General features: G+C 42.7%; 1 protein-coding gene across 6 annotated transcripts; it reads right to left on the bottom strand.

Moving 5' to 3' along the window:
* Window positions 1–3,610: 3,610 nt before the first annotated feature.
* Window positions 3,611–16,916, bottom strand: tcea3 (transcription elongation factor A (SII), 3). 6 transcript variants are annotated; one of them, XM_086114153.1, is made up of 19 exons: window positions 16,454–16,554; window positions 14,861–14,923; window positions 14,308–14,413; window positions 14,135–14,225; window positions 11,784–12,182; window positions 9,384–9,497; window positions 9,108–9,200; window positions 8,951–9,019; window positions 8,774–8,875; window positions 8,634–8,696; window positions 7,654–7,722; window positions 7,521–7,583; window positions 7,351–7,425; window positions 6,531–6,691; window positions 6,386–6,447; window positions 6,110–6,259; window positions 5,283–5,429; window positions 4,040–4,111; window positions 3,611–3,951 (listed from the first exon to the last, which is right to left on the bottom strand). In XM_086114153.1, exons 1-19 carry the CDS (start codon window positions 16,520–16,522, stop codon window positions 3,943–3,945), a joined length of 1,977 nt encoding a protein of 658 aa, XP_085970279.1. In that variant the 5' UTR covers window positions 16,523–16,554; the 3' UTR covers window positions 3,611–3,942. The 6 variants fall into 6 exon arrangements, with proteins under 6 accessions (XP_085970279.1, XP_085970278.1, XP_085970281.1 ...); XM_086114152.1 differs by having other exon boundaries at window positions 3,611–4,111; XM_086114155.1 differs by adding an exon at window positions 14,572–14,723 and having other exon boundaries at window positions 3,611–4,111; window positions 8,774–9,019; window positions 16,454–16,520.
* Window positions 16,917–17,575: the final 659 nt, after the last annotated feature.

The raw sequence follows: 17,575 nt of genomic DNA on the forward strand, positions 1-17,575 counted from the left end.
AAACTCTGTGACGACCATATAAATATGGACATTAAACAAGTTTATCTCACCGCGTCGAAACACCGCAGGAAGGTTTTATTACCAGAGCCACTGATACTTCAACATCTTTGACTTATATTCCCAGAGCGCGAAACAGCAAATAGCATAGCATAGCAGAGGCGGTGGAAAAAAGTGTGGACTCGGGTGGGCACATTGCACAGGGGGCACTTCCAACAAAGAGGGCAACGAGTTGCGACTTGTCATTATGCTACTGCTAATCAACATAGGTTCACACACGCAACATCCAGTCTAATAAAAACAGTTGTGAAAGCACGTATGATAAAAGGAGCAAAGAGACACAACAAAGGTTGGAAAAATTGTGTGTGTGTGTGTGTGGAGATAGTGCCCTCCTGGCTGAAAATGTGAGAAGCTAGGGCCGTGCAAGCACATACAGGAGCTCAGTAAATTGCTAATTTTACATGGTGTCAGTGCATTTCAACCTTAGGCCTTCAGTGACGTCAAAATACTGTATAGGCTCGTCAAGCAGCACTTAATTTCAGGAGCATTTAAAACTATCAAGTATGCATTCACAATTAAGAGCGGGAAACTAAATTTACAGATATTGTCAAAAATAAAAAGATGATTTAAAAATACTAAATAAAATGCCACCCAAATCACGCTGTGTGATCTTAATGATCTTAAACAAGGCATTGGACAGACTTGTTTAAAATCACATCACAAATTGCGCAATGTCGCAGTTTCATATAAGACACCAACCAAACAATAACAAAACAAGCTATTCTTTGAAAATAAAGTTAACAGATCATTTGCATTTTGAGAATAGGCTATACAACAGCAAACAACTGAAAATGTTGAGCAGCTGAGACTGAACGAACTTTAGTGCACGAAGGTGACTACAATGCGCCATTATAAATGGCAGGTGAGCAGATTTATTTGATACACTTTTGTATCTTTGTCATTTTATTTCGTTACCATTAATTTAACACTGACGAAATAAAACGACAAGAAGAAATGTAAAATAAAATTCATTGACTCACCAATGTAGTTTTCCACAGCGTCAGCTTATTTGAAAATAAAGTCGATCCTCCTTTCTTTTCTCAGGAACACTTCAGTGGCTCTGTTGTACAGTTTTTCTGTTCGTTTCAGGTCCATCAGCAAGTCCTTTTCTATCGACATGGAAGCTAATGTTGAAAGCCGTTTTTGTCCGGTCGTGTTTCTGGCATAATTTTAATCTCCCCATTTTTTTTTTTACTTTTTCGTTGTGGAGCTCCTTCTCCCGGCGTGCCTGTTCACTGAGCTGCAGATCTACGCGAGTGTCCCCAAACGTTTTAAATTAAACGCACCGTAGCTTGCAAGTGCCCAGCCGTGCTCTGATGTTTCCTTGCTGCCTTGGTAAAACAACTTAAATGGTTAAATCCAGTGTGGCTCCAAACACCAAATCGGTCAGTTGCCAGCAATAGGCATTCCCAGCAGTACAATTTGCAGCGTTTCTCAGAGGCTGTGAGCCACGGGTACCGTTCATAATTGCTCGTCTGAAAATGACGGACAAACCCTTTTCCTTACTGGGACAGGCTAGCTTAGCGCAGGAGTTGGGCGACCACCTTCGCACAATATCCAGTTTTGTAGTTCTGGTTGCAGAAAGTAGTTCTGCAACCAGATCAACGTCTTCTCCTTCGGCCATCCTGGGTTAAAATGCAGCGATAGCTCTAGCAGGCGCTAATCCAATCACCGAACGCGCACATCCAGTCTCAACGTAAACCCTTCTAGCTGGCCCTGGTACGCAGACTCGTGATCTGATTGGCTATTGCAACCTGACAATGCCCGTTCACTTACAGAGCGCAGGGGCCGCTGTTTCATCTGAAGGCCCCGATCAAATTTAATTTACCTGGCAACACAAGCTAGCTGAAATATAATTGGTTAAAAACTCTACCATAATAAATACGTTATTTATCGAGTGGCTTTCAATGTTATTTAGAATAACATTGAAAGCCACTCGACTAAGTGGAAATAATATAACGTAAAGAATACAGAGAATAATTTTGTTTACATATTTATGAAAATAAAATAACACAAATTAAAATTATTCTCAGAAAAGTAAATTATTATTATTATTAAATTTACCGCCACATCACTCACAGACGATCGAACATCTAATCAAGACTACATTGATCCCGCTCCCCAGGGGGTTTGTCTTTTTTTTCATTGACACGGTTCCTTGATGTGGCAGGCAATCGATGTCTTTGCAAATGTCCCATCTTCATGCACAGACCAGCAATCTTTATCGGGCTGAACTAGTCAGAGCGGCAACCAATTAGACAGGTGCAATCAGTTCATCATAGATTTCAACTGCATGTGCTCGTGCCGGTAGGGTGCTATTGAAGGGAATGAAAGGAAGGAGGAAGGTGGAAGAAATGAGTCATGAAATCCTCTGCCTGTAGCAGATGAGGTACTCAAACAGTATAAGGATCATAAATGTATATATGTGAAGTCAGGTGAGTTAATCACCTTAATGGCCACAAACATAAAAGGGGCAGATGATACCGTTGTTCAAATGATACCAGAGAGAGCCTCAGCAACACCTATGTGATATAATACAATAAAGTATAAAAAGTAGATCCTTCTAAATATGAGCATACAAGTGCACAGACCACATACAATTTGTACAATGACATGTTTTGCTTCGAAATATTCCATCAATTAAACGCCCGTGCTTGCGCTTTAAAGGGAAACCTGCCAGACTGAAATAGAACAAAATTCTTACAAAGAGCAAAGAGAAGTGACTCACTGCATATGTCAATCATACTTTCAGGGTCTTTAATCAGCGGACACATACTAACACGCTGCGTTTCCCCCCTCCGCTTTTCTTATCATTTAATAGTGTTGTTGGTTGATGCCATTTTTCAAGACCGTGGTTTTATGAGCATGCATCTTTGCCCTGCGAGAAAGCATGACGCTGCAACCATAAATAAATTATCAAGGCAACACAGACAGGATTACAATCTGTTCTCTTTTGTAAGAATTGCTCATGATTTCATGGTCAGAGCCCAAAATGAAAAATTCATGCTTACTATCAGCCTGCGCATATGGAGGAGATGTTTATTGGTCATGTAGCAAGACAAGTAATGAAATGTAGCTTCCACTCACATTCAAACAGATGATAGAGACCTAGATGGCATATTAAAAAAAATACTGTTGCATGAATACCTCTCAAAATGTATCTGTGCTCTCCTTGCATTGTTCAGGTAGAGCGAACGTGGTATCCAACTGTAAGCATGGAAATGAAATGGAGCTTTCACTTTGCATTTTTTCTCCAGCAGATTCTCTCATTCGGCTTCACCAGCTTTTTGGGCTCAGGATAAACAAGCCAGCACCGAATATGCAGTTGCTAGCCAAAGGAGAAATCCAATGAGGCAACTGCTGGCGCTCTTGTGCAGAAGAATCATGACGCTTTGTTGCCATCTGCTGTTAAGTATGTGGTTTGTTTCATTACATATACAGTAGCAGTACTGTATTGCTGCTTTTGCTAATAGAGGATGATGATGATAGAAAAAAAAAAAGACCCATGTTTTTGGAAGAACTGCTTCAATAAATGTGATACGAACAAGAATCGTTTTGATTAGTGAGACGGTTTATTGGAATTATATACAAATTTAACGGCTATAATGTGAACAATGATGAATGATTATATATCATTTCCATTTGGGACGAATCCTGACTACAGAGACTTATTATTGACATTGTGAACACTGAATGACTCAGTCATCTTTACTCATGCTCAATCTTTAGTTTCCTATAAAGCAAACCTTCATTATCTGCATGCTTAAAAAAAAAAGTCAAAAATTCCCGTGAAAATTGTCGAAATACAAAATGCTTAAAATCACCAACTACAATTATAAACTCCCCATTACCCAGAAAAAAAAAGTTTATTTCACCAAGAAGGCATCAGCAGAACTGAAAATTGGAAAAACAGATTAATTACTAAAAAAACATCTTTACAACATAGTGTATGTACACAGTTGAAGAGGAAGAACAAGCTGACCTTCCAGCGGTTCCCACACTCGTTGCATAGGACAAATGTGGTCATGGGCTCGTCAGCACTGCGTGTCTGCACCTATGAAGCACGTACACACAAATGCAAAGGTGATCAAGGCTGTCTAATTCATCATCGCTGTGTACAGTGTAGCCTCTAATACACATTGTTTATAAAGTCGTACAATTCAGAATTTAACCATGTGCCTCTTCAAGTCAAACAAAACTTGATGGTTGAACTGCCATCATTGGGACATCAGCTCAAAGTCTGACCATGCTTTTTTTTAAAGCTTTTCATGAGATCTTAGTGCACCTAGAAAACAAACCATCAAATGTGTCACAGTGTACCAATTCTTTTTAATGTAATTTTCTAAATAATTAATTTATAACATATCCTGTGGTTTCCAATACAGTACGTCAAAATCGCAGGTCTACCAATGTCCTGGAACTGTGAATGTTATTTATCTTGACTGCAATGGTTTGCGGACCAGTTCAGGGTGTAACCCATCCTCTTCCCCAAATTCAGGTGAGATGGGCTCTGGCACAGTAATGAGGACAACGGATGGATAAATCTCCTTGATGCATGAGAGACCAGCCATGGTTTATCTTAACTGTACGTTATATTTGAAAACCCAGCTGACTGGGAATCTGAAATGTCACGCCACAGGACTTGTTATTGCCAATGGAAAGGCATGACTAGTAAGAAGGTATGTGGAAAATGATGCATGTGAATCTAACGTTGTGCTTCTTGAAGGTAACAATCCAATAGTTCCTCCCTAGCAATAAGTAAGGGGAGGGAGGGATGACCAAGTGCTGACTTCGCGGCACAGATGTGCACTATGCCACGTTGAGACTCTGGTGTGTTCCTCTTTTTTAGGGAATAAGAGGAGCCACGGTGATTGGCCACGATTGAATTCAGCTGTGGCCACTCCCACCGGGGTGCAGCCCTCCCTCTGTCAGATCCACCAGCCTGTGCTCGTCTGCGAACGATTTTGCAAAAGTATTCGTCCTCATTTGCACCGAGTTACGCTGTGCATCTCGCAGGAGTGAAGCCATTCACAAAATCAGAGCTCTGTAAAATCTCCATCAGTGTGAATGCGAATGTGAATTGCTGTTCGTCTGTATGTTTCCTGTACGCATGAGCAGGCTAAGTGGTATAGAAAATGCTTGAATGGATTTCTATGTGTACAGTAAATGACCTCCTCTTCTGTGCGCACGAAGCCCCAGGTGTCTCCTTCTTGTTTGTGACTTACTTGATTGTATGTGCAGTTCTTCTTTTTGCACTTGCCGCACTGCAGCAGGTCGGTGGTGGTTCCCCCGGTTTTGGCCATTTGGTGCTCCCTGATGGCCTCCTGGGTGAGGACGTTCCTCAGTTGTTTCAGCTCGTCGCTTGCCATTTCCTTTGCGGTGGCGCAGAGCACAAAATGTGGCGAGGACATGAAAAGGATCATTCACGCGTAGAGACTCAGTACTAATAAGTGCTACTGAGGAATCAAGCATGGGCGTGACAATGCAATTGCTGATAGTTTGAGCTTCATGAATTTTGGGTGATCGAGCAGAATTTGCATAAGATAACATTTCTACAATAAAAAAGTTGTATTGCAATTACACTACGTGGCTGCAACCGGCACAGGGTGCTGTTCATTCCAGCCTACTGGTTTGTTTCCAAATCAGGCAATGGAAGCTATGTAAACAAAAAGTAACTTGGAAGACGACGACGACAGACAAAGTTCAGTGTAAATGTTTAACAAAGGTATACCGTCTATGTATAACAGAACGGTGGGAAGTGAATGGAGTGCGGTTAGTGCGTTTGCGTTCGAGCAAATTTTTGTACCGACAGAATTCTAGACTGAGTGTCGCCGTCCTTCTTTCAACTGTTGTCCTGCTGGGCTTTGGTTTACTTTGTGGCATTTGCTTTGTGCATTGCAATGTGAAAATGGTTACCTCAGGCACTGCTACGCTGCTACCATTTACTTCATGTTTAATCATGAGGAGAATGGATAATCCCATTGGGATTCAGAGTGATTCGGGATATTGCATTAATCACGCCATTTTCTATTCATTGCTTCATCCACGTTACCTCAGCGCTCATAATGGCAATGCGTTTCAAATCAATGCTTCCTGCGAGAACGTTACTGCGCAGACCAGGGTTCTTTGGGTCCTTTAGGTTACTGATGCGGCTTCTCACTCTGTTCTTATATTTCATGTCGGTGGCCTTAATCTCCTGGTAGATATGTGCGGCAATAAATCAAGGAGGAACTCAGCATGTGAAACAAGAGTGTTCATCTTAGTGCGTACGGTAATTGAATGTGGTAGGTTAGTCATGCGTTCATGCACATATTTGACCGAACTGAAGGATATGATCTTCAATCTCTGCTGCCATGCTGTCACAGTTGGTTCCAAAGTCTTTGTAGTCATCTGTGAGCAAAACAGAAGTACAAAATACGTATAGTAGGCATAACAATACGTGCTCACGAGTGATTAGAAAAAAACATGCTCACTGTCGGTGCGCAAGGCAGCAGCCAGCATCTCGATGCACTTGTCACGGACAGAGTCTCCAGTAGTCAGGTGAGGTGGTAATGGACCCCCACCGGAGGCCAAGCCAGGTGACATGGGGCTGGTGGGCGTGGTTGGAGTTTTAGGCATGTCGGTTTTGCCCTTTCTGAACAGAAGAGCAGGGGTGTCGTCAGTTGATCTTCCACAGATGCAAATTGCAATCAAGTTTTATATTACTGGTGAACCAGCCAGGATACGTCTCATTTGTGTGTACATAATCATTTGTGCTCACGTTCCGTTCAGAGTTATGTGCAATTTCTTCTTTTTTCAGTGTATATCATACAGGGGTGTCCATCCGTCCATTTTCTACCACTTAACCCGATTCGATTTCATGGATAAAATGAAGTCTATCCCAGGTGACTTAGGGTGAGAGGTGTGCAGACAGGTCAATCACGGGGCAGAACCATTCACACCTATCTATATTTTAGAGAGTTTTTTTTGGTATTCTGCCTCTGAATTACCCCCGACTAAATGCCGACTGTTCTCGTAAGTGTTCAAGTGTTTTAGTGTTCATTGACTGTCATTTAACATAAGTTTTAACGCGATGGGTAAATTTTCACCACAGCCACATGGTTCTTAGCGAGTGTCCACACTTGTGCAGTTTTCTCAGGTGTATATTTTCCCTTTCGAAAAGATAGCGGTATTATTGTTAATTTTTTTTTCAATCGAGTAGTGCAGAATAAGCATCTGTCACATGAATGGTGAAAAACGTTTTGAAATTGAATTGAGCTTGTCCCACTTTTTTTTTTTGCTAACTGTAAATACCTTTCATTGTGGTCAGTGGATTGCTTCCTTTGTTGAGGTCCAGGCTGAGAGGCTTTTGAGCCTTGAGATTCTCGCCTGTCACATAACATCAACATCATCACCTCTTTGCTTTTAACACACGTAACACAGCTAACAGATTTTACTTGAAGTGGATCAAATGCTGCATGTACCTTTCAGACGTCAGCTTCTTTGTAGGAGGTGAAAGGCTGCTCTGCTTTGAGTCAGACTCCCGCCTGAGTAATGACACACTTGAGTGAACATGAGTTCATAATAAACAAATACAAAGCATTACCCTGTGCAGACCTGTCAGGGTTGGTCGTAGTTTTATGGTGTTTCACTGGCTGGCTTAATTTAGAGTCAAGGGAGTTCTTCCTGAATGACAGAAAGAGACAAATGTGAAGAGAAACACCCGTTGATTTGAGAATTGAGTCATGCCAGGAGCTTTGTGCGCGATTGGCGAGATTCCATCCATCCGCTTTATCCTCATGAGGGTCATAGGGGAGCTGTCTTCGGGCAGTAGGCGGGGGACACCCTGAACTGGTTGCCAGCCAATTGCAGGGCACATAGAGACGAACAACCATCTGCGCTCACGATCACACCGAAGGCCAATTTCGAGTGGTCCATTAAACTGCCATGCATATTTTTGGGATGTGGGAGGAACCCGGAGTGCTCGGAGAACACCCACGCAGGCACAGGGAGAACATGCAAACACACAGGAAGGCCGGAGCCAGAATCAAACCGTGGACCTCACTATAAGCCGGACGTGCTAACCAGTCGCCCGCCTTTTTGGCGAGATTGCACCTCAGTATGAAAGGATAATAATTCATTTTGCAGCAACAACATCTTGACCTCCATATTTTCTCTCATTTTTACTTCCTGTAGGAGTAATGGACCAGTGTCCCTATGTTTTGCGCAAGACTAAACGATTGCCCAACTTTAAAGTCAATCCTCGTATCTGCTCTATGGCCGAACAAGCACTTTCACACTCATGCATCTCCAACCTTTCTTTTCTAGCATCCATTGATGGTTTTTTAACCACTTTGCTATCCAAACTGTCTTTCCTGCAAGAAAAGAACACAGAAAATCTTGCGGCTTGGCCATTTCTACCCATTAAGCCAGGTTTCTAAAACAAACACAAAATAAAAAACATTTTAAATGTTTTTTTTTTTTTAAGAAATCAAGACTTTTCGACTGTGAGCCCAAACGCGATCTATTTCTGTCTTGATTTGAAGTCATCCACATCCATTCCAGAAAGTACAAATTGGTGTCCCCACTTTCCAGACCTGTCTCTCTTCACACAGTCTGACGTCTTCTGGGAGGCAATTTTAGAGTGTGAGGAGTCCTTCCTGTGGTTAAAAACATATCAAAAAGCTTCAAAGTATTCCACCTCCAGAGCTGCGGTCCATTGTGATCCGAATCCCACCTCTCCTTTGTGCCACCCAGCGAAGGGCGCTTTGGCGCAGGTGGGGGGTGAAGATGAAGAGGCAGTGGAGGCAGGGGAGCATTTGGATCTGGGGGCTCTTTTCTAAAAGGACAAGACAGCTTGAGCAGGTGATCAGTCGTGTCACGGTGTGAGCTGACATTGTCGGTGCACGCTGACCTTGGCGGTGGGGGCTGGAGATGAAAAGAAAGCGGAGCCCGCGCAGTATTTGTATCTTTTGGAACTTTCCTAATATGAACAAAATATGAGCTTCCCAAAAGAAAATTCATTCACTGCAAAGTCATGCATGTGAGCGCATAATACATCCCCGTCTGACCTCTTCTTAGATTCCAGTGAAGGGCGCTTAGCCATGGGGGAGGTGAGCCCTGAAGCATGAGAGCGCCCAAGCGAGGAGTTTTTACCATCCTTCCTGAACAAATTTCACCCGTCAGTAGGCCGCGACGTCAACACTTCCATGTTGCAAGATGTGCCCCGAGCAAACATGCTCACGATAAAGATGCACCCGAGTAAGCCATGGCAGCATGCAGCATGCGCAGCGACAAGGCCGATGAGAACAATAAGTCCATCCCGCACTGCCTCTCAGGATGCTGACCTCTCTCTCTTCCCATCCACAGAGGGGCGCTTGATCGGGAGAGGAGGCCGAGCGGGGCGTGGAGGTGAGGGGAAGCGGGAGGGATAGAGAATGCTGCTGTCCAATACTCCTCTCCTGAAATGAAGAGGCTCCTTCTGAAACATCCACTGCCTTCAGACATTTCACCATGACATCACGCATTCTTCCAGGTGGCAAAAGCTGAAGCATTCCCTGATGACCCCGCGAGTAAAACAAACCCGTCCATGTCATTTGACCAAAGCAAGAGCGATCGATGAAACGAGGTAAAAGGCTTGAATGAAAGATTTTTTTCTTGCGGGGTGGGACGAAAAGTCTTCTACTCTACCTGTGCAGTGTGGATGTGTGAAGTGTCAGTCAGAAAGAATATGCAACGTAAGGTGAACTGCTTGGGAGGAAGACCCAACGCCAGCCGCAATTTATACAGTCGTCCAACAGGTACAGGTACGTTGATTCAAATGCAGATGCGGTGGCTCTTCATCATTAAAGGGAATGATATCATGTTTAAAGACCATGTACCATATTGGCCCGAATATAAGACGGTGTTATTTGCATTGAAATAAGACTGAAAAAGTGGGGGTCGTCTTATATTCGGGGTCTAGACATTATACCCATTCACGACGCTAGATGGCGCCAGATATCAATGAAGCGAATGCTGAACTTGACTCCCCAGGCCAAATGAACTCCTGGCACGAAGAATAAAAATAAAAATAGCGGTAGCACGAAGAAGAAAAATAAAAAATAGCGGTAAGAAGGAAAAGAGAAGAAAATAATAGAAGAGATAACAGAAAATGGAGAAACGTAGTGGCAATCTGGAGAAAAGTGGGTTGAAGATCGGCCAGGTTAACCGGCAGCTGAGGAGTGATTATGATGTAATTTACATTTCAAAAACCAGAAGCCATTCATTTACGAATGTGTTTGTCCTTTAGATTTGAATGAGGCAAAATAACATGCTTTTTGTCTCAAATATATTGTTTTAATCATTTGTTTCAGGTGTACTGTAATTATTTTCTGTATAAAAGTTAATTAGGTGTTCAAAAAGTCTTTTTTCAAACTTGAGTCTTGAAAAAGGGGGTCGTCTTATACTCAGGGCCGTCTTATATTCGGGCCAATACGGTAATTTGGGCCTGTCTAGACGGGTTGTGTATTTAGCGCCCCTAAATTTCTGCGTTAGGGTGTCGGGCCATCCGGACGGAGGGCTCTTTGAATCCACAGTCACCACATCACCGTAAGAGTGCGAACAGATAGGAGGCTAGACTCGGTAAACAGTTTCGGAACAAAGTGTTTTAGAACATCAAAGACTGTCTGGGAACTGGTCACGGCCCAGGCGACCATTTGTCATCTGCAAAGTCTGCAACCTGTTTATTCGTGGGAGACGGTGTTAAAGTATCTGTGGTTCAAAGCTTGACAAAAGTTAATCACATCTCCGACCGAGGGGCCGGACTGGGGGCGTGGTATGCAAATATCGGGGGCAGTGTCTTTCTTGTATTTTGCATATAGAAACAATAAAAGACCGACGAGGAAAATGAGGGATTTTGAGTGTGATCGCGGAGCAACTGCCCGCCGTTCGCTCTGAGAGATCCACTCCCGTCGGACTGCACCAACAATCTTCCCTGAGTCGAGTTCTTCTGTTTAACCCATGTGCTGCATGAGAAAAAGGTTGTATGGCTCCACATACAACATGCAGTACTGTATTACTTGACTGAACCACAAAAACATGCCGCATTTGTCAAGGAAGTAGCAGATGGCCACAAAGAGGAGAAAAAGGGTGTGACTAAGGAGACGGCGTGGGTATTTGGAGAAGCTGCTGGCAATGACCGATTGCTCCATACAATGACTGCAAAACCAGAGGCCAACGGTCAGCCACTCATCAACGTAAGCGGCAAAACCTCGTAGACTTCAGGGCGGTTCAGTCGGGTTCGGATGCATCGTTTGGTGTGTTGACGGCTTCAGTTAGATTTTTCTGTTACTCGGATTAATGGCAAGACAGGCTCTTTGGCAGTTGAATCAATAGCACGTCGTAGTCTACTCATTTAGGCACTCAAGCAGACTAAACTACAGGTGATGATGACCTCAAGACTACAAACCAACTATACTCTTGCTACTCCACCACCATGTAGTGTTGCTATATTCTCTGGATAATTGTTTACGATATCCAACACGCCTTATCCTCGTCCGCACAGTTTCTGCTGAATTAATTATGTGTTTAATTAAACTGAAAAACAAAAAAAATAACCCGAAACATTTTAGGGTATATTTGGCAGCGCAAATCCAAACACAAGTTTTTGTATCATTTCAATTCAGGTCAGAGATAGTCACTCGCGTTCTGCCACCTGTAAGCATCACAACAGCGAAAGTATATTGTTTAAAGGGGCCTCTTCTGACCTTTCAAAGATTGGCTTTTGGACACCTACAGGCTTCTCCTTGTAGGCATTGCCCACAGGTTGGTCTGGAAATTTGTTCATCAGCCTCTCAGGTCTGCTGTCCTCTTTGGGTTTCCAGCCATTGACCTTTTTGGACTCCTCACGCTCTCTGATCTCTTTTAGGTGGTCCGGTTCATGCTTCTGTTTCTTCTCAAGCTGGTTGTTTTCTGCTTCTCTTGGATTTTTACTTTCTTCTTTAACTATTTCTTTTAGTCGTTTTTCATACAGATGCTTTTCAACCCCGTTCGCGTCTCGGTGGCCCTTTTTATTCTTGGGCTCACCGGTATGTTTTCCTTGCGTGTCTGTAATGGATTGATTTGCATCCGGTACTGAATCTTGTCTCTGTTTGATGTCCAATCCCCTGTGATCAACAACAACAACAAACCACAAATCCATTTTTCTCAAGAGACTTTCAACAGGTAATGATGTGTCTGTTTTTTGAAACTGAAGATCAGAACTGCGTGGCTCAACACGCAGTAACATCCTAACTGTGTCATAAAGCTTGTCGCAGTACCAACCGTACAATGCTAGAAGTGTGTGGAAACATTGGACAAGTAGCACGCCCGCACTCCAAGTATCTCCTCAAATACAATACAAAACACAATTTCAATCATAATGATGAAAGAAAGAAACGCCGAGTTGTTTTGAGACAGGCTACGATGTCCCATCTTAGAACGAGCTACGCTATGGAACACAAGTTGAAACCTGCTCGATGAAGAGAAGATTGCGCAGGGCTAGCGCTAATTGCAACTACCGTATTTTCTGGACTATAAGTCGCTCCTGAGTATAAGTCGCACCAGCCATAAAATGCATAATAAAGAACAAAAAAACATACATAAGTCGCATTTTGGGGGAAATTTATGTGATAAAATCCAACACCAAGAACAGACATGTCATCTTTGAAGGCAAATAAAAATAAAACAACAGGCTGAATAAGAGTACGATATGCTAACGTTACATGACGCATAAACAATGAATTGAGAATGTGCCCGGTATGTTCACGTAACATATTCAGAGTTATTCAGATAACTGTAGCATAATGATCATGCGAACAAGTTTACCAAACCATCAGTGTCACTCCAAATCACTAAATCCAATGAAATCTTCATCCTCGGTAGATGACGATGACTCTGACATCAGCGAAGTAGAAGAGACGGTGCTTCCTCTTCTACTTCGCTGACGTCAGAGTCATCGTAGGTCTTTTTTTTGTCAATGTGGAAAGCATCAACACAGGCCTAGAGCCCCCTCTTGCGGTTTAATGTGAAAATAATATGTCAAATGATAGAATGTGTTAACTATTTCACACATAAATCGGTCCAGAGTATGAGTCGCACCCCCGCCCAAACAATGAAAAAAACTGCGCCTTATAGTCCGGAAAAATCCGTAAAGTTAGCTGTATTTTCAATATTTTGTTTTTCTTCCAGTCCATCTATGACAGTACATCAAAGTATGTCTTAAGTTGAAAAACGTCCGTGGTGCAAAGAAGGTTGGGGAGTAGACTTCATCATCTAATCGAATTCATCTCAATTTTCATCACTTGGAGACTGCGGACTATACAAAATAGCACACCCTCTGGACTTCAGCTAATGCATTGCAAAGGGGAAGCTAACTGAAGCATGTTTGATTATTCTCTCACTACACGGCCTCAACTGTTCCATTGACTCAGCAATGACAAATCCACTCGACCAATGAATGATAGAAAAAGCACCTGGTAGTACCTGTTTTTGTTGACCTCATATTTTATTCTTTTGATGGCTCAGCTCTGAACAAATACAATATTCCATCCATCCATCCATCCATTTTCCGATCCGCTTTATCCTCACACGGGTCGTGGGGGGTGCTGGAGCCTATCCCAGCTGTCTTCGGGCAGTAGGCGGGGGACACCCTGAACCGGTTGCCAGCCAATCACAGGGCACACAGAGACGAACAACCATCCGCGCTCACAATCACACCGAGGGACAATTTAGAGTGTTCCATCAACCTGTCATGCATGTTTTTGGAATGTGGGAGGAAACCGGAGTACCCGGAGAAAACCCACGTAGGCACGGGGAGAGCATGCAAACTCCACACAGGGAGGCCGGAGCCGGGATCGGAACCCACGACCTCTGCACTGTGAGGTCAACACGCTAACCACTCAACCACCGGGCCACCCAAATACAATATTAACACCACAAAAGTGCTGAAAATATGCCTCGACGTCTGAGCAACAGTTTTTTTTTTCCACACGTACAACCATCATCCTAAGAGAAGCAGTGAGGCCAGATGTTTTACATGTTTGGTCTCAACGCAGCTGATGCGAAGCAACTGACTGACCTGGGTGAGCTCTTTGGAGACATTGCTGCTTTGCAGGAGTCCAAATCATTCTTCTCTCGTGCCGCTCTCTCCGTTTGAGGACGGCTGAAGTCTGTGTGTGTCGTCAGAGGAAATAACGTGTGTACATGATCTGCTTAAGTGTTCAGTGAGTACGACGGCTACGCACGACATACCCAAAAGTCTTTTCCATTCCTTAATGAGGATTTTTGCCAAAGCGACGACCTCTTCGTCTGGGCAGTGTTTCCTGATGCTATTCACAGACATGCCGATCCTTGTCTCCTAAAACAAATATAGCCATACATTTAGAACTCCATGAAGGGTTTGGTTGGTCTTAATTCTTCATCTTAGAAAGATACATTTTGGATCATTCTATGCTTCCAACATTGTGTGAACAGTTTGGTGAAGGCGCTTGTGAGTTTGGTGGGGAAAAACTTGACCTCATGTCCCCCGAAAACTTTGGGATGAACTAGAACAGAAATTATAATCCTGGGCTTCTCTTGCTCATGTTCTTCTGGAAGGGCAACAATTCTCACAGCCATACTCCAACATCCTTCAAATAGTCATCCCCAAAGAGTAGAAGCCGTTATAGCTGCAGGGGGGGAATCAAGCCCATATTTTCTTTTCTTTTCAACATGTCCCAATACTTTGTCCGCATAGTCTGTTCATTTATTGAACACTCTACTGCTGGACTTTGGATGAGCGTGCGTGTGCATGCGCGTGCGTTACCTGAAGGAGTTTAAGTGTCATATTGAAACTTTTGAGCTCTTTCAGCAGGTCCATGGCACCTTCCTACACACACACACACAGAGTAGTACATTGACCTCATACTCATAAATGATCTCAATTCTTAATTACGCCAATGCAAAATATGTAGCAGCCCACGGTGGAATAGCATTACACCAAATGAAAAGAGGAGAAAGTTATTCATTTGAAAATAAGACTAAGGTGTCAGTTTCTTTGTAAGGCATGATAAACAAAAGTTGGTTACCATTAAATAACACCTGTTAAGGTATAATTTCACATTGTGGTGACCACGTTTTGTCTTTTTCACTTTTTTACCTAACAAAAAAAAAACAAAATCATACGCAATTCCCTTTCCTTAGTCTGCAGTCTGACTATACTGTCTGGTTGGCTTTTGAGTCACTGCTAATGTCTCATTGAGTGGAATGCACCCTAATGTTACTCAATGTGTGCCAATCTTAATAGTGTTATTTATATTTTTGTGGCGTGCGGGTTGGGGGCAAATGTTGAATCAACACAATTCAAATTGTTTGATCAAATACATATGCTGTCAGGCAGAGAGAAGGAATGTGAGCCATGTTTTTTTTTTTTTTTTTAGCAATTGACATTTTTTCTGAGGCAATGAATACCAAACAATTTCCAAGTTTGGTGGGAAACTATAAAACTTAAACGGAGTCCTATTAGAATTGATGCAATCTGTTCTTTTTTGGCATTATTGTCTCTTGTGACATGCAAATTAACATTTACATTTCACAACTTCACACTTTGCTTTGGTGAAGGTAACCCAAAAGTAATGCAAAAGTAGTATAATGGCAAAAATATATTGACTGCACTTTTAAATGACAGTAATTAGTAATGTATCATGTACATTTTGTAAGTAATTTGTTTTAACTTTACTAAGAAATGCAGGGAGTCTAAATAAAAACAGTTTTGTGCATATAGTGGTAGATATATTTTTGACATTCATCTTACTCTGCATGTATTTTAATGTATTTTACGTTATGCACGTATACACTAACATAACTCTATTTTATTTTGCTCATGCAGCTCATGTAAATAGGATGTTCTTTTTAAAGCTCTAAAAACCCTCTATCCAAAATTCAAGCATTTTAAAAGCCTTGGAAACACAATGTGCAATTTACAGGAGCCTAATTGTGCAAGAGTGCACTCAGCACTTGGCAAACTACGACTACTGTACTTGTTTACGTTCTCTTCAACGTATGGGCCACACACGCGAGCGCGCGTGCGCACACGCACACACAGCGGCAGCACTTGACCCACATCAATATGTATTCTAGAACTGCTCCCGGGTCAGTGTTTTGCAAACACCTGTTGATCGTACGTTACAAGCTCCTTTGACATACTCGCGCGCGCGCACGCACACACACATACACACGCAGACGCACCCCCCCCCCCCCCCCCCACACACACACCGAGGGCACACGCTATTGTCGAAGTGTTACAGTAGTTAGTGCAAGTAGATTTAAAGTTGCAGTCACGCAACAGGGCCTGCTTACCCTCAGCGGAGGGCAGACTCAGCACACAGCGCGCCACCTGCGGGTGTCCAGCTCTACTGACCGTGTTATTTCGAGACACCATCTTTTCCAACTTCTTGGCAATCCGGGTTAAGTCTTCCTCCCGCGTCATGGCTGTATCGAAATCAACGTGCGCGATTACAAATGCTGAAATGTGTGAAAGAGAAGCCAATTGAAGTTGCACTCGGCCGCAGATCGGACTTTACGCGCTCCATTCAGACAGAGGGCGTGTCCGCGACCGCCCTCCAGTTGACCACCTCAACACATGACCGCTAAATATAGACGTGTAGTGGACACATGGGTCAGTTTAGCCATTAGATCAAGTCACCCTTGAAAGTCTTTTCAAACATGCAATACATATAATGCAAGTGTAACCAAAAAGTGGATTGAAACAATGGGACATTTTCTTTGTCACGATCCTTGTGTGAGTTTATGAGTATTATTTAACTATAAATACAAATGCACGTAAATCAACGTTTTTAACATCTTGTTGAAATTGAAAATAGCCCAACCACAAGTGAAGAGAATAAACTGAGTAGGAATGAACTCACATCTCGTAAAGAAGGATAGCCAATGACAAAAAAAAAGGCAATTTAATTTTTGACTAAGTGAACTCAACCATGGCCATCGTCACTTCACTTCTAACAAAATACAGTTGTGGCTTGAAAAACAAGTTTAGTTTGTTTCTTGACGTTCATAACGCAAGTAATTCAGATCTCAAATCAGCTTTCCCCAATTGAATGAAAGAAAAGGAAAGTAAAAAATGTGTATTGTACTTTTAAATGAGAAGTTTAACACTCTATCATGTGTATTTTACTGAAACACATGACATGATTAAATGAAATTACGCAAGATTTAAACCGTTTTTTTCCCTTGGTCCCACTGCATCAATTGAATGGTTTACCTGCCTTGGCCACCTGAGGGCAGTATAGCACAGCCATCCACCTTTACTGTACCCGGAGGTCTGAATGGAAAAGTGCCGTGTAAAGCCCCGTGGTCTCAAATGCTTGGCATACTTATTTTATTGAGGTGATTGTTGTTAGACCAACCGTATATGAACAGTGCTCTCTCCCTGATAAAAGGCGAGTGGGCACACACACCCGGTTCTTGGAGAATAAACTACAGCTTAGCCACTTGAAGAATTTGGTTATATGGTTTTGGTTGT

Source organism: Hippocampus guttulatus, chromosome 6 (genome assembly GCF_054856545.1).
Source record: "Hippocampus guttulatus isolate MCC_2025c chromosome 6, RoL_Hgut_1.0, whole genome shotgun sequence".
NCBI lineage: Eukaryota > Metazoa > Chordata > Actinopteri > Syngnathiformes > Syngnathidae > Hippocampus > Hippocampus guttulatus.

Bases quoted from the DNA above. Each gene is read 5' to 3' on its own strand.
- tcea3 (XM_086114154.1), bottom strand. From the start codon at position 16,522: ATGACGCGGGAGGAAGACTTAACCCGGATTGCCAAGAAGTTGGAAAAG. The intron at 14,414-14,860 runs GTAACGCACGCG...TATTTGTTTTAG, and splicing joins TGACACTTAAACTCCTTCAG to GAGACAAGGATCGGCATGTC. The intron at 7,426-7,520 runs GTACATGCAGCA...GTTATGTGACAG, and splicing joins AAGAAGCTGACGTCTGAAAG to GCGAGAATCTCAAGGCTCAA.